Raw genomic sequence first — 14,399 nt, 5'->3', positions numbered from 1 at the left:
TGCCATCTGAGAGAGAGAGAGAGAGAGAGAGAGAGAGGGGGAAAGGGAGAGAGAGAGGGGGAAAGGGAGAGAGAGGGAGAGAGAGAGAGAGGGGGAAGGGAGAGAGAGAGGGGGGGAGAGAGAGAGAGGGGGAAGGGAGAGAGAGAGAGAGAGAGAGAGATAACTGCCCATTTCATGGCAGGCAAATGAAAACAGACCCCCCCCCCGTTTGTGTTCTGTGGTGTAACTTAAGTTTATTTTAACTCCACAAATTTTTCAAAAAAATTACAAAATACTCAAATGGAGAGAAAACACAGGACTCACACCTTTTCTTAATTATCTCTACTATTTGTTTACATTGTGTCATCCCATGGCAAACTACTAATATATACAATAAGCTTCAAGATACCGGTATATATAAATTTTTAGCAGTCTGAATTTACATTCTGCTATTGCTGCTTTGAAACAAGAAGCTAAACCATTGACAACACTTAACATCATAGGTTTGATACACAAAAAAAGTAAAAATAAAACGTTTTTAAAAGGGAAAAAAAAATTCTAATACATGGTACCGAACAAAGAGACAGGAAAATGATGGAATAAAATTCAGGATTTAAAATTGGAGGGTGGTTGAGGGGGGGCGGGGCAAATAATGCTACCGTTAACAGGAAGCTGGTCGGGTCAGAACCATGGGTTCTTCACGGTAAACCATGGCTCAGAGTAAAACCAGCTTGGTGCCACCTTAAGCAGACCTTACACGTAGGGAAAACCCAGCTAAAGCTCATGTCCTCCGGAAGTGGCATTCTTCTTCTACAGCAACAGTGTATTTGTGGAAGATGCATACAAATGGATGCGTACAGAAGGTGGTGGGGGGGGCGACAGCCATGAATCACAAATTCATCATACATGGTCTGACAGGTCCGACATAACCGTCCAACGACAGAAGACGCCTGGAAAAATAACAGTCTACAATGGCAAATGTACAGCCTACTACACTGTGGGCTGGGAGTGGCCACACAGTCGGTTAGGCTCCACCCCCGTGACCCCGCCCACCTACTGAGTAGGAGGCCCCGCCCCCTCCACCTCGTCCGGGTGCACCTCTCGCATCACAGTGAACATGGTACCAACTGAAATATTGGATCCAGGTTGTGGAAAAGCCCTCTTACTGGAGTCAGCAACAGAAGAGATGAAGTACAATGAGCAAGTGCCTTTTCCCCCATTAGCACTAAGTTACATCCTTTGTTTAAAAAAGAAAAAACAAAATGTATAAACATGAATCCAATGCAAATTTTATCTGCAGGGTCCCATTGTCAGGAAATACTGGATCAGATTTTTATATCCCCCATTCCACACAGTTGCACTCATGATATTGCCCTTTATTTACTTCAATAAATATCACACTTTCCCTACACATTTTACCTTCAGCTTTTGATTGGGGGTGGGGGGATAATTTTTATGGGTAATTACCAAGGTTTAAAAGTGCATTTGCTTATTCAGCCCAGAGCCTTGATACTTGAAGAGTAAGTGTGGACACACATCTACTGACAGCCCCCCCCCCACCCCAGGATCCCTTATCTGAGCCCTTACAGTGCAGTTTGTCTCTCTAAGGGCTGGGGCCCTCGGGGTCCAAGTGTGGGGCCCCCCCGATGCCCAACGCCACATCGTAGGGGGCAAAGACGCTCCTTTCGAAAAACCGACTGAGAACAGCTGAGAACTGAACGAGCAGAGGCGTAACCGTGGGGCGTGTGACAGGCACGGGACAGCCGACCAATCCTGACTGAGGGGGTCTCCGGGCATCACGGGAGAGACCTGTTCTGAGACGTCGCTTCAGTGGGCCGTGTGGATGAGATATACTGTACCGGTCATCCCACAATCCCCCTGTGATGCTGCTGACCATTAAAAAAACCAAAAAAACATTTCCTGCTCAAATAATGCCATTGTGCTCCCCTTTGAAATAAAGGGATAATGCTTTAGAACTATAATGTTGAAGGTCTGACGCCTTGGTTAGGAATCCACACCTAATAATAATAATAATAATAATAATAATATTATTTACAGACTCAAAGCCATGCTGCAGATTTTTTTTTTAGCTTTCTTTAAAATTATGAAAACTTCCTACACTGTATTAAAATAACTAGACTTTCAGATAGCACTTTAAAGATTTTGGATACACTGAACTGCTCTCTCTCCTTTTATGTATTTAAGCACAGTGACAAAGTGACTTGTTTTTCTAGAACCTACAAAAAGAAAAAATGCAGGGACATGTTTCAGAGTTCGCCATGCAAGGGGAGTCATGATCAGTCCTGAAGATGTCCTCTGGGCGCTACGCGTACGCTATGTGTCAAACGATTTCCATTTCTCTCAAAATAGAAAAGTACAGAATCCGGAAAGGGGGTGGGGGGGGGGTTGGGGTGGTGGAGACAAACAAAAAATTAAAAATCTTCAGAAGATCCTCTCCAGTCACTCGTTTTGTCTTAGTTTAAAGTGTTCTGAGAACATCGTAGAGTTCCTCACAGGTGTCCAGTCTCAGAGGCCCCGCCCACTCCGCCGCCGCTCTGCCAGACGAGCTCCTCAGGTTACAGCTGCTTGTCGCTCTCTTTCTTCAGACGGCTGACAGACAAAAATTTACTAAATTAAAAATTAACTGCCATGACATTAACATGCAAACCCCTTCAAATCCCATTCAGAATAAAACAGTGGTCTTAGAATAACCAGTGAGTGAATTAATGAGAGAAAGAGGATTCAGAAAGTCAGTTGTGTTTTCTCGCCATGCATAAGGCAATAATCAAGCAGGTTTGTACCGCTGGCCAGGGACGGATCTAGAAAGTATTTGTGCAGTGAAAAAACACGAGAAAGGTCTGCCCTGCATGCGCCTGCACACATACACACCCCACCTACCGGGGACCCCCTGGACCCGCTAACCCTGGAGCTCCTAACACCCCCTTAGCTCCGCCCCTCTCCCCTTAGCTCCACCCCTGGCCCCATAGCCCTGCCCCTGCCCTATTATCTCCACCCCTGGCCCCTTAGCTCCGCCCCTGCCACAGGCTGACCACACGGCCTTGTCAGTTTGGGCCCTCCCACCCTCCCGCGGTGCCTGATGGGACCTACCTGTAGTAGTCCTCCTGTCCGGGCAGCGGGCCCCCGTGCATGTGGTGGTGGCCGTGCAGCCACTGCTGCTCCATGGCGAGTCTCTGCAGCTCGGCCGACTGCGCGTGCATGGCCTGCAGCTGGTGCGCCGCCGACATGGGGGGCGGGAGCGCGCCGGGGAGGTCCCGCGGGTACGGCGTGCCTGCAACGCACGGGCACGGGGGGGTTCACGCACACACACACACACACACTCTCCCCAAACCCACATCTCCCAAAAATCGCAGACCAGACGGTCTCGCCCCGCCCACATCGACCAGCGCAGCGCGGGGAACACATCAGGCCTTTGAGCCGAGCGGCGGGCTAAAAACACCACGTATCACCGCACCGCCTTTAACACGGGTCTGCTAAAGCTCTGGCATGGAGCCACTGGGATGAGACGTGCGGGGGGGTCCACTCACCGAACACAGGGTGCCGTAGCATCTCGTGCTCGTGGGGCGGCTGGCCGAGCAGGGGGTTGGGGATGCTGCCGGGCGGGTAGGGGAACCGGGCCAGGTGCGGTCCGGCTACGAGCGGGTCCACCAGCGGGTGGGCCCCAGAACCTGGGGGACACACAAGGCATTCACCACCTGCTGTGTGTCAGCGTTAGGGAGTCAGATTCAGACACAAACATTTACACTTTCACATACAGATCAACTCTTAAAACATTATAAAACATGCTCATTTCATTTACATAACTCACAGCATATGCCGTGTTACTTCCATAAGAATACATGCAGTGTTACTTCCATAAGAATACATACATGTATATGAGAACACACATATATATATGCATACATATATGTACTATTAAATACAGTACATGGAGAGAATAAATAGTCATTTCATTCATTACTGATGATGGCTGTTACATAGCCAGTCACTTTTATCAGAAGAGTACTGTAGCTCATAATTCTGAAGGATCGAAAATGCTTTTTAATGAGTCTGAATTAAAAGCTTAATTAAATCTCTAAAAACAAATGTCTAGTCTGCACCATAACGGTTAATGATATTTGAAAACAAATAAATATACACTGAGCAGGGGTGTCAGACTAATGTCCTGGATGGCCGCAGTGTCTGCAGGTACTTGTGGTTTCCTTACAGTCAGCAGCCAATCAAGGCCTTAAGAACAAAGATGCGTGGACTACTTAGCCAATCAATGAATTCCATTAATCAGTGGTGCTGAAACACAGTGAAAAGCAGCAGACTCTGCAGCCCTCCAGGACGGGGGTCTGACCCCCGTGATCTAGAGCAGTGAGAAACAGCCCCACTCTCTGAGCTAGGAGAGCGGGGTCAGGGGTCAGGGGTCGGAGGTCAGAGGGGCTCCCTCACCTTGGTGCAGCGGGTCCTGCTGGTGCAGGTGGAGGTGCGAGTGTATGTGGGAGTGCTGGTGGTGGTGCGGCGTCACGTTGAACATCTGCAGCCGGGCGATGGGGTCGTTGGCGACGGACGCCATCCTCTCGGCGTGCAGGCGCTCGGCGGCCAGCCGCTCGGGGTAGGTCATGTCGGGGCGGAGCTGGGGCCCGGCCAGCGCCAGCCGCTCCCGCTCCAGCGGGTTGAGGCCCGGGTGGAAGGCGGCGAAGGGGTGGTGCCCCGCCATGTGGGGCAGCGTGAGGGCGCCGTGCCGGGCGAAGTGCTCCATGGGGTTGGCGCCCGGGTGCAGGCCCTCCAGCTCGGGCGGCTTGACCTCGAACCCGGGCTTCATCCTCTCGCGCAGCTCCCGCTCGCGGATCTCCCGCTCCCTCATCTCGCGCTCCCGCAGCTCCCGCTCCCGCATGCCCGGGTCGCCGTTGTACAGCCCCGGCATGTGATAGGCCAGCAGCGGGTCGGCCGGCAGCGAGACGAAGAACGGGTGGTTCCGATTGGTCGGGGACATGACGTGGGGGCGGGCGTACTCGCTGAGGGTGCGCAGGGCGGGCGTGTCCGGCCCGATGTAGGGGGGCACCGCCGCGATGGTGGTGGGCGGCTCGAAGGACGGCCGCATGTGGGCGGGGCCTGCCATGGTGGGCTCGCCCATCCGGCCGTCGTGAGACGAGCTGGCCTTCTGCCGGGAGATTAGAACGCAGCGTGAACACATGTGTGCTCACAACGGGCGAAACATGACCTGTGCTGATTATCATACAAGCTACACAAATACATCAGAGGCCAAGTGTGTTTGAGTGTGTATTAACACAGTAAGACTCTACTAGTCTATACTCAGTGATTGATCTGCTCACCTTTAGTTACATTTTAACCCTTTAAAGAGTCAGAGTTCTAGACCTCCATCACTTTCAATTACAGTAGTGATTGTTACATCAGCATTAGAATGTTCAGCTGAGAACACTGTAATCACATATTTGTGATCTCACACCCTCAAGGGTTGATCAGTGTACTGATAATATCCCTGAACCGTATGAAGTGCACTTACAGCAGCCCTGTCAGCCTCCCTCTCTCTCTCCCGCTCCCTCTCTCGCTCCTTCTCCTTCTCCCTCTCTTTCTCCTTTTCCTCCCGGGCCTTCTGCTCGGCCTCTCTCTTGGCCCTCTCCACGGCCTCCTCCCGTTTCTTGGCCAGCTTGGAGCCGGGCAGGGGGGTGAAGTACAGGTCCGTCCTAGCGCACGAGTTGTAGCCGCGGTCCAAGTGCTTGCAGAACCTGCAGTGGATCAGCAAGGGCGGTGCTTTAGTAATCAGCGTTAGGGCACATTACAATAAAAATCAATAGCCTGAGGAGTTCACTCACGAAGAGTTCACTCATGAAGCTACCCTAGCATGCAACTCAGGTAATTCACCTTATTAAGTGCTTGCACAAAGACTTTTTGCCTGGCATATCATGAACTTTAATGAAGTTACCAACTCCCAATGGATGATCTATATTTTTTCCACAGCAACAAAAACGAAACATATACCCCCACTCAAAAGAATTTTGACTCTCAAAAGAGTTAAAAAAAAACTCCTTTCATTTCAACTTCAAGTATCACTTACTTCCTGCCACTCACTCTTGGAGTGGAGTTACCCTCATCACAGGCAGCTAAACCAATCAGAAGTCTTGTTATTGGACGGTTGGCGACTCAGGCTCTCGCACTGTGCATTAACAGCTACACTCATTGCTATTCATTACCGGCCTCGGCAGCACTTAGCAGCCGGCGGCACCGCGGAGCCGACGGAACGCTCTCCCTCTGATGGAGCCGTCGGTCGCCGAGGAAACGTCTTAATTAATCGCCTCCATTACGCCTCCCCCAGGACTCTCAGGTCTGCTCCCTGCGTGTGCGCCGCAGACGCCATCACCCAAAATGGCACCTTTTGTTTTTAACCCACCCCCTCCCTCCCTCCCCGCTTTCAGACCCACACCTACAAACGCTCAAGATGGCGGGTTCCATTATGAGCGGTGTTAATCTAGCAAAGCCCAGCGGAGCTGCGCGTCCCATTATTTACAGAGACGCTGGAGGTGAAGGTAAAAACGCTGTGTCAGAGCCACAGGCACGCGCCTCAGCAGAGGGAGGGGGAAACTGAGACCCAATTCACTGGCGCCCACACCATTACCAGCTCAACAGCACAGAAAGGCTCCACTTAGAGTCCTTAGACTGGGACGCACACAAAGTGCGAAGCAATACAGACACCCCCAGCCTGGAGGGGCGGAGGCCGCGCCTACCTTGCTGATTGGCTGGCGTGGCTGGGCGTGTTGACCACCGTGGGCTCGGGGGAGGGGCTCCGCGGCGGAGGGGGCGGGCTCTCGGGCACTTCCGACTCGTCCAGCGGCTCCTCCTTAATGTGAACGGGCGGGGCTCCGGTGGAGGTGCTGACGGAGGCGGGCAGGGGCGTGGAGATGGAGGGGGGCGGCGCCTGCAGGCCTGGGAGGGAGGCGGAGGAGGCGGGGGCGGCAGAGGAGGGGGGCAGCACGGGCGCCCCGCCGGGGATGAAGGGGTGCGGGGGGAAGGGCGTCTGAGAGGAGATGGAGGGGCAGGGCGGGGGCGGGTGGCTGGGACGTGGCGGGAGGCTCTGGGATTGGGTGAGCACGGGGGGCTGGGCGGGCGGGGCTGCAGCTGCTGCCCCTGGGGCATGAGCTGGAGGGGGGCGGGTGGGCGGAGGGCGGGTGGTGGTGGAGAGCGAGCTGAGCGGTTTGAGCGGGGGGCGGGGCAGGTTGGAGGGCATCTGTGGGAAGGGCGGGGCCGAGAGATGCGGGGGTGCTTGTGAGACGGCGGTTGGGCATGTGCGGGATGGGCGTGGTCGGGGGGGGTTTGATGTGGGGCATGGACAGGGGCGCGGGGGGCAGCGGCTGCTCCCGGGGGGGCTGAGGAGGCCCCTGTGAGGAAGATGGCGGCTGGGAGGTGGGCGTGTGGGGGGAGGCCTGGGGGAGGGACAGCCCCGGGGCGGGGGGCGGGCCCGGCAGCACAGAGGGCGGAGCCACCTGAGATTGCGAGGGCATGGAGAAGGGCTGAGGAGGCAGGGGGTGGGGCAGGTGGGAGGGGCCTGCCAGCGGGTGCGGGAGGGGCTGCAGCGGGATTGTCTGGGCGCCGGGCGGGCACAGGGGCGGAGCCTGAGTCAGGCCCTGCAGGGGCGAGTCGGGGGAGGGGAGCCTCTGAGGGTGGAGGGAGGGGCCTGGCTGGATGAGTGACAGGGGCGAGGGCTGGGGCAGCTGGGGCGGCATGGCGGTCGGGGGTACGGAGGGGGAGACCTGGACGGGCGGGGCGGGCGGGGCCGGGGGGGCGGAGGCCTGGGCGGGGGCCCCGGCGGGGTGCTGGGCGGAGGAGTCCGAGTCGCTCTCGTTGTCGCGGGGGCTGGGGATGCTGGGGGAGGAGCTGCGGTTGTCCTGGTCGATGTCTTTGGGGTCGCTGCTGCCCTCGTCGTTCACGCTGCGGCTGTCCGAGCTCTCGCCCTCGCCCTCGCCCTCCGAGGGCGAACCCGGCCTGCTCAGCTCCTGGGACGGCCATGCAAAAAACCCGTCAATCCCGCAATCACAAACGCCCAACAAGACATGACACAGGGGTGGAGGTGGCAAAGAAAAACCATCTACACGTCCAATAAAAAGCCTCTCTGCCTGTTGGATTTCCCAGAATGCAGTGCTTGGCGTCCTGGCGGGACTCTCACCTGAGTCTTGGATTTCTTGGCCGAGCTCCTCTCCGGCTCCTCGGTGTCCGAGGTTCCTTTCTCCCGCTGCCGCTTGCCGCTCTTCATGGGCGAGGGAACCTCCTCTTTGATCTTCTGCGAACAGGAAGACCGCCCTTTCAGAAGGCTTTACTGGGACAGCGGCGTGTGCCCCCAGGACCCTCCCAAATGTGAACGTGCCTGAAAGGCCTGGGAGCTCAATAACCCGGGGGCAGCCCTGAGGGAAGCGTTTGGGAATCTGCACTACGTGCCACTAAAATACAGAGGATCGTGATTTTCATTGGCTGTGGCACAGCTAAGATATTGAACCAGCATTCAGGGGACGCTGCAGATTGCTTTTCCATTAATGCCGCACCTACGTGAGAGATATTACTCAGTTCTGGCCAAACATGCGATTCTCTCACATTCACTAGTCACTGACCTTAGAGAAAGTGTCCATATGCCTTTTCTCTAACCTTTCCACAGTAAATTTGCAACTGCTAATTTTGCCACGCGTTCACCTGCTGTGCTGCACAGCTTGCTACATGACAGGCTGCAGTAAGCCGAAGGAGCATCTTTATCCTAGTAGCACATCCTGAATTGCAGACTGCACAGGTGTGGAGATTTGTTGTGTGTGTGTTCATGCTAGAGTGTGTGCGGTGTGTGGGCAAAAGTACTGGCACAGTGACCATTTTTGGGGGACTAAAAAAAAGGGCTGCAATTTCTACAGGGATCACACTCAATATGGACGTAAATACCATCAAATTAAAGCAGACAGTCTGCTAATTAACATTCCTTGTTTTATTTCAAATCTAGTGTACTGGATTACACAACCAAAACAACAAAAACAGAGTACTGTCCCAGTCCTTTTGCATTTAACTGTACATGTATGTATGTGCATATGTCTAGTATGTACAGTAAGTATAAACATGTCTGCATATATAGAATGTATGGCGTGAGCATATGTATGCACGGAATGTATGTATGTGTTTTGATATGTATGTCTATATGTACAGTGTGTAAGCATGCAAGCATTTACAGTATGTATATACAGTATGTAAGTATGCATGTATACATGCATGCATGCATGTACAGTATGTATGTAGACGTGCATGCATGTATGTATGTGTGTGTATGTATGTGTAGTGTGCATGCATGTATGTATGTATGTGTAGTATGTATGTACGTGTGTATAGGTATGTACAGTATGTAAGTATGCATGTAAGCATGAATGTACAGTATGCAAGTATGCATGCATGTATGTACAGTATGTATGTAAGTGTGTATAGGTATGTACAGTATGTATGTATGTGTAGTATGTATGTACGTATGTATAGGTATGTACAGTATGTATGTATGTGTGTTTATGTATGTATGTATGTGTATGTATGTGTAGTATGCATGTAAGTGTGTACAGGTATGTACAGTATGTATGTACGGATGTAGGCATGCATAAACGCATGTAGCGCGCGCACCTTGCTGGGCTTCTTCAGCGGCTCGGCCTTGCTGTCGGTGCTGGAGGTGCTGGCTGCGCTGGGGGAGGTGCGGCCGCTGGAGCGCAGGTCCTCGTTGCCGGGCGACGCGCGGCCATCGGGGCTGGCCGTCTGCTTCTTCCGCCCGCTTCTCAGAGTCGACATCTGCACCGAGAACACGCCGCCAAAACAAGGACGTTGAGCGAAGGAGGAAACCAGCGGCGAGCCCGCGCTCAGCACACGATCACAGCGCTTCATGCGCACGCGGGTTAGGCAGGAGAGCAGCGCGCAGGCACGGATCCCCCGCCACCGACAGCAGCCAAAGAAACTCCAACATTCACAAACACGGGCACGCAAAGCGGGCTTTTGGGTGGCTGACTGGAAGCGTTTCAGCTCCCTGTTTCATCTAAAACGCGTAACGATGTTTACCGAGAACAGCGCTTTTTTTTTTACTGCTGAAAAGTAATCATGAAATAAGTACTAATGAGGAGATATTAAACCAGCGCGCCCACAGCAGATGTAATGAGAACCCGAGCCAAGCCCGGCATTATCTCCGCAGCGCACAAACAACACATTCCCTCAGCTGCGATAATAAACCACTTCCTGCATTAATAAAGTTGCGCATCCTTGACTAACAGAGTGCGAACTCTCATTACGGTATCGATTCCGTTCGCGCTACTTGCGGCAGCATTTAAAAACTACTGGTTGCTTAAGGACGGAAAGCAATTAAATAAACGCGTTTGCGCCGACATCCTGAGAAATTCATTATGGTGTATAAATATCCTGCGAAGAGAACTACCTCCCTGACTGAACGCCTGCCTGCCTGCCCGCGTCGCGCCTGTGAAAATCACTGAAACTTCCCCAAAAAACTCGCAGCCCAAACTCGCTAAAGTAGGTTTCGGTCGTGTGCCTCATGACGGCGAGCGCCGGAGCAGGCCGCCACCGCCGCGTGGGCGGGGCCGAGCAGAGTGGGGCGGGGCGGGGCGTACCGAGGCTCTGTTGCGGCGGGTCCTCATGCTATGCTTCCCTCCGGGCCCATCCTCTTCCTCTTTGACGGGTTTGAACATGAACGGCGGGGGGTCGACGGGCTTGTCGATGGGCGGCAGCTCTCCGTACTTCTTGAAGTGGATCCGGCAGTCGGTGCACAGCAGGATGTTCTCCCGGCCCCCGTGGTGCCAGTCCTTAGAGTCTGAAAGAGCCGCCTGTGTCAGCAGAGCCCAGGGGGGCGGGGGACAAGAGGGCCAGTGTACGGCCCCGCCCCCACTGAGCACACTCGCACCAGACACGCAAACAACACGCGCGCACAAAAACAAGCACACACACACACACACACACACACACGCACACTCCTATGCACACGCACACACACACGTGCAAGGCATATGGCGAGAGCTGGAAATCATCAACATGCATCCCTACTCACTCGGAAAACACGTGTAACTTTTGCCAATTATTTCCTTGGCTACAGACGTGAATCGTAATAGTTCTATTTCCAAAAAGTATGCAGTTGTGCTGCTAGCCCGCTAGCAGTCAGAAGCACAGAGCTGCAACCCTAAACTGGGCTTTTAAAGGCCTTCCCCCACTCAATACATCCAAGGTAACCGTTGGGGGTTTGTGGTGGAAAATATGACAGCCAAGTTAGACGCAGCTAGCATTGACATCTGCGTGCGCTAGCAGAGACCAGTAAGCGGGTGCACAGGTCCTTCAGCAGGGGAGACGGTAGGACCCGCAGGGACGTTAGGACGCGCAGAGGAGGCGGAGTTAGCGGAGCTTACTGGTGCTGAAGCAGTGGCGGCAGGCGTAGCCCTTCAGCTCCTGCTCGCTGTCCTCGCTGTCGAAGTCATCCTCGCTGGCCGAGCTCAGGTCCACTGCGAGACGAGCGGGAAGGAAAGGGTTAACTTCACTCCGGAGTCTGCGATTCGCACCCTGCCAATAACACCCCTTCCCTCATAACCGCTGGTCCAAAAGAGATTAAACAGCCTCAACTCCCCAGTTTACAGTTTCTGCTTCAGCAACAGCTTTCAAGCAGATGTGACACACACACACACACACACACACACACACATCTGCCCAAAACGTTCGCTTGCTTTTTCCCCCCCCCTCTCCTAATTTACAAGGCTCCATCTTGTTAGCAGGGTGTTTACCGTCCCTCCAGCACGCAGCTCGATGATGAATGACTGTGACCACAAGCACGCGCTCTCGCCCCACAGTGAACTCCCCACCCTCTCCCCCCGGTCCGTACGGCACCGGAGCACAACAGCTGCTGTGCTGATGGAGCACCCTTCACACACACCTGCCCCTGCCAGGAGCCCACAGGCGTGGGGGGGGGGACCCTGCCAGCTGTGCCCCCCCACCCCCCTTCCCTGTGCCTCCCTCCCTGGGCTTCCCTGCAGCCGCTAGCGCAGCATTAGCCACACGCTAACTAGCCTCGATGCCTTCCCACAGTCAGGTGCGCTTTTGTTTTAAATAAAGGGCCTTTTGCTGTTTGGATCAGGCCGGTGAGCTACCCGTAGCTCTGTTATTGTGTTCGGGGGGAGGGTATTTGGCCTGAAAGGAAGGCGCACTCACGGAACTCGCTGGAGGGGGGGCGGGACGGGGTGTTGACGGGGGTGGAGGCGGTGCGGGTCTTGATTCGACGGAAGACGGGTTGCCGGCGGTGACGGCGGTGTGCGCGGGAGCTGGCCGCCTCGGGCGTCTTCTTCCAGTAGTAGTAGAAGGTGATCAGCTCGCCCTGCGAAAACAGCACGGGGGGGGAAAACACAGTCAAGCACCAGGGGCACAGACACAGAGCAGCACAGAGGGGAAAACACAGTCAAGCACCAGGGGCACAGACACAGAGCAGCACAGAGGGGAAAACACAGTCAAGCACCAGGGGGCACAGACACAGAGCAGCACAGGGGGAAACACAGTCAAGCACCAGGGGCACAGACACAGAGCAGCACAGGGGGGAAAACACAGTCAAGCACCAGGGGCACAGACACAGAGCAGCACGGGGGGGAAAACACAGTCAAGCACCAGGGGCACAGACACAGAGCAGCACAGAGGGGAAAACACAGTCAGTCACAGTCAAGACACCAGGCAGCGACAGGCGGGGAAAAACAGTCAAACACCAGGGGCAACAGACAAGAGCAGCACAGAGGAGGTGAACGACAGTCAAAGCACCAGGGCACAGACACAGAGCAGCACGGAGGGGAGAAACAGCAGTCAAGCACCAGGGGGACAGACACAAGCAGCCAGGGGGAAAAACAGTCAAGCACCGAGGGCACAGACACAGAGCAGCACGGTCAAAATACAGTAACACCAGGGGACACAGACACAGAGAGACATGGCATGGAAACATCAGTCGTCACAGCACAAGCCCCAGGGCATGGCAAAACAGCGCAGGGGAAAACAACACTGTCAAACACACCAGGGGCAGGGAACAGAAATAGCTGCTCGTGTCACTGTTTCCACAGGGCCTCAGCCGTCTGAGCTGAGCTGTGCCAAACCCACGCATCCAGAGCCAGGCAGGACTTAAACAACAGCGAGCGGGTTACCGTGGCGATGCACAGAGCAGATGAGTGTAAAACAGCTGTTAGCTCGCGCGTGTTTGATTCAATTCATAATATAAAAATTGCTCTTAACTGCATTCCCATAAACGTACATCATATCCTGCCAGCAGTTCACAGTAAAAAGGAAGCTGGTTCAGAAATACTTAGTTAAAACGCAGCTGTATCAGCCAAGTAATTATTTATGTGACTGGCATCGGAACTTCTCCATCTCCGGCAGCGAGCCCCCAGACAGCACTGTTCCAGGAGCAATCGCTGCTTTGCTTCTTGGGAAATGACAGCACGCCCCTCAGCTCTACAAGCTGGTAAGATTAGGTTGTAAAGAAATTTAAATAAATTTTTGGGGGGATGTTGGCAAAGCATGCAGAGAGAAGAAAATTCAATAGAACATCAAAGAAAGCCAATCTTATAATAAAAACCATAAATCCAGCAGGCCTTTCAGACCGAACCGTGGACACGCACCCCACAGCCAGACCTCCCCCAATAAGCGGGGTCAAGCCCCAGTTCCTCTCATAGCGACCGCTTTAAGAGACAGGGGGTAAAGCACAGGACAGATGCAGGCTGGGGGGATCCACGCGCTGCCCTGGCAACGGGCTAGCGCACACTAGTGACGGGCTAGCGCACGTAGCTAGCGACGTGGCCTAGCGCAACTAGTGCTAGCGCACAGGCTAGCACACATGCGACGCTAGCGACACTAGTGAGGCTAGCACGCAGTGATGGCTACACACAGTAGCGACGGCAGCCACACATAGCGACAAGCTAGCGCACACTAGCGACGGGCTAGCTGGCCCTGGCGATGGGAGGGGAGCGGGAGTGAAGTCCATGCCGGGTTTTACCCTCCGGCCGCCGCGCCTGTGGCGGGATTAGGCAGCGGAGCGCGCTGAATGCCGGGGGTATTAGGATCAGTGTGTCGGTGGCTGCCTGGGTGGCAGGCGCTTGAATGCGAACAAAGGAACATGTCGGAGAGGGCTCAGCCCGTACAAATGGAGAGCCAAATGGCTCCTGGCCCCCGTCGCCGGCCAGCGAATTCAGCTCTAATCAAACAGTCTGAGCGCGCTCGCCAGGGGCCGGGGCGCACAAATCCGCCCGCGCACAAAAAAAGAGGAAAAAAGAGAAAAGAAAAGCCAGCCAGGAAAATCGATACGCAGCTGAAACATTAACGCAGGCAGGCACGGAGCCCGGCGCTTCGCTGAGGCAGCCCCCCGCGCGCGCGAATCG

General features: G+C 54.5%; 1 protein-coding gene across 1 annotated transcript in view; it reads right to left on the bottom strand.

Moving 5' to 3' along the window:
- Positions 1-207: 207 nt before the first annotated feature.
- rerea (arginine-glutamic acid dipeptide (RE) repeats a) overlaps positions 208-14,399 on the bottom strand; it is a 136,691-nt gene continuing 122,499 nt past the window's right edge. The window contains 12 exon segments of the mRNA XM_064305032.1: positions 208-2,589; positions 3,088-3,268; positions 3,525-3,665; positions 4,435-5,146; positions 5,510-5,732; positions 6,729-7,280; positions 7,282-7,994; positions 8,165-8,278; positions 9,637-9,798; positions 10,623-10,822; positions 11,409-11,501; positions 12,202-12,364. Of these exon segments, the coding sequence (XP_064161102.1) occupies positions 2,556-2,589; positions 3,088-3,268; positions 3,525-3,665; positions 4,435-5,146; positions 5,510-5,732; positions 6,729-7,280; positions 7,282-7,994; positions 8,165-8,278; positions 9,637-9,798; positions 10,623-10,822; positions 11,409-11,501; positions 12,202-12,364 (3,288 nt within the window). The 3' untranslated portion in view covers positions 208-2,555.

This window comes from Anguilla rostrata, chromosome 13 (assembly GCF_018555375.3).
Source record: "Anguilla rostrata isolate EN2019 chromosome 13, ASM1855537v3, whole genome shotgun sequence".
NCBI lineage: Eukaryota > Metazoa > Chordata > Actinopteri > Anguilliformes > Anguillidae > Anguilla > Anguilla rostrata.
This window is presented reverse-complemented; position numbering and strand designations above follow the sequence as displayed.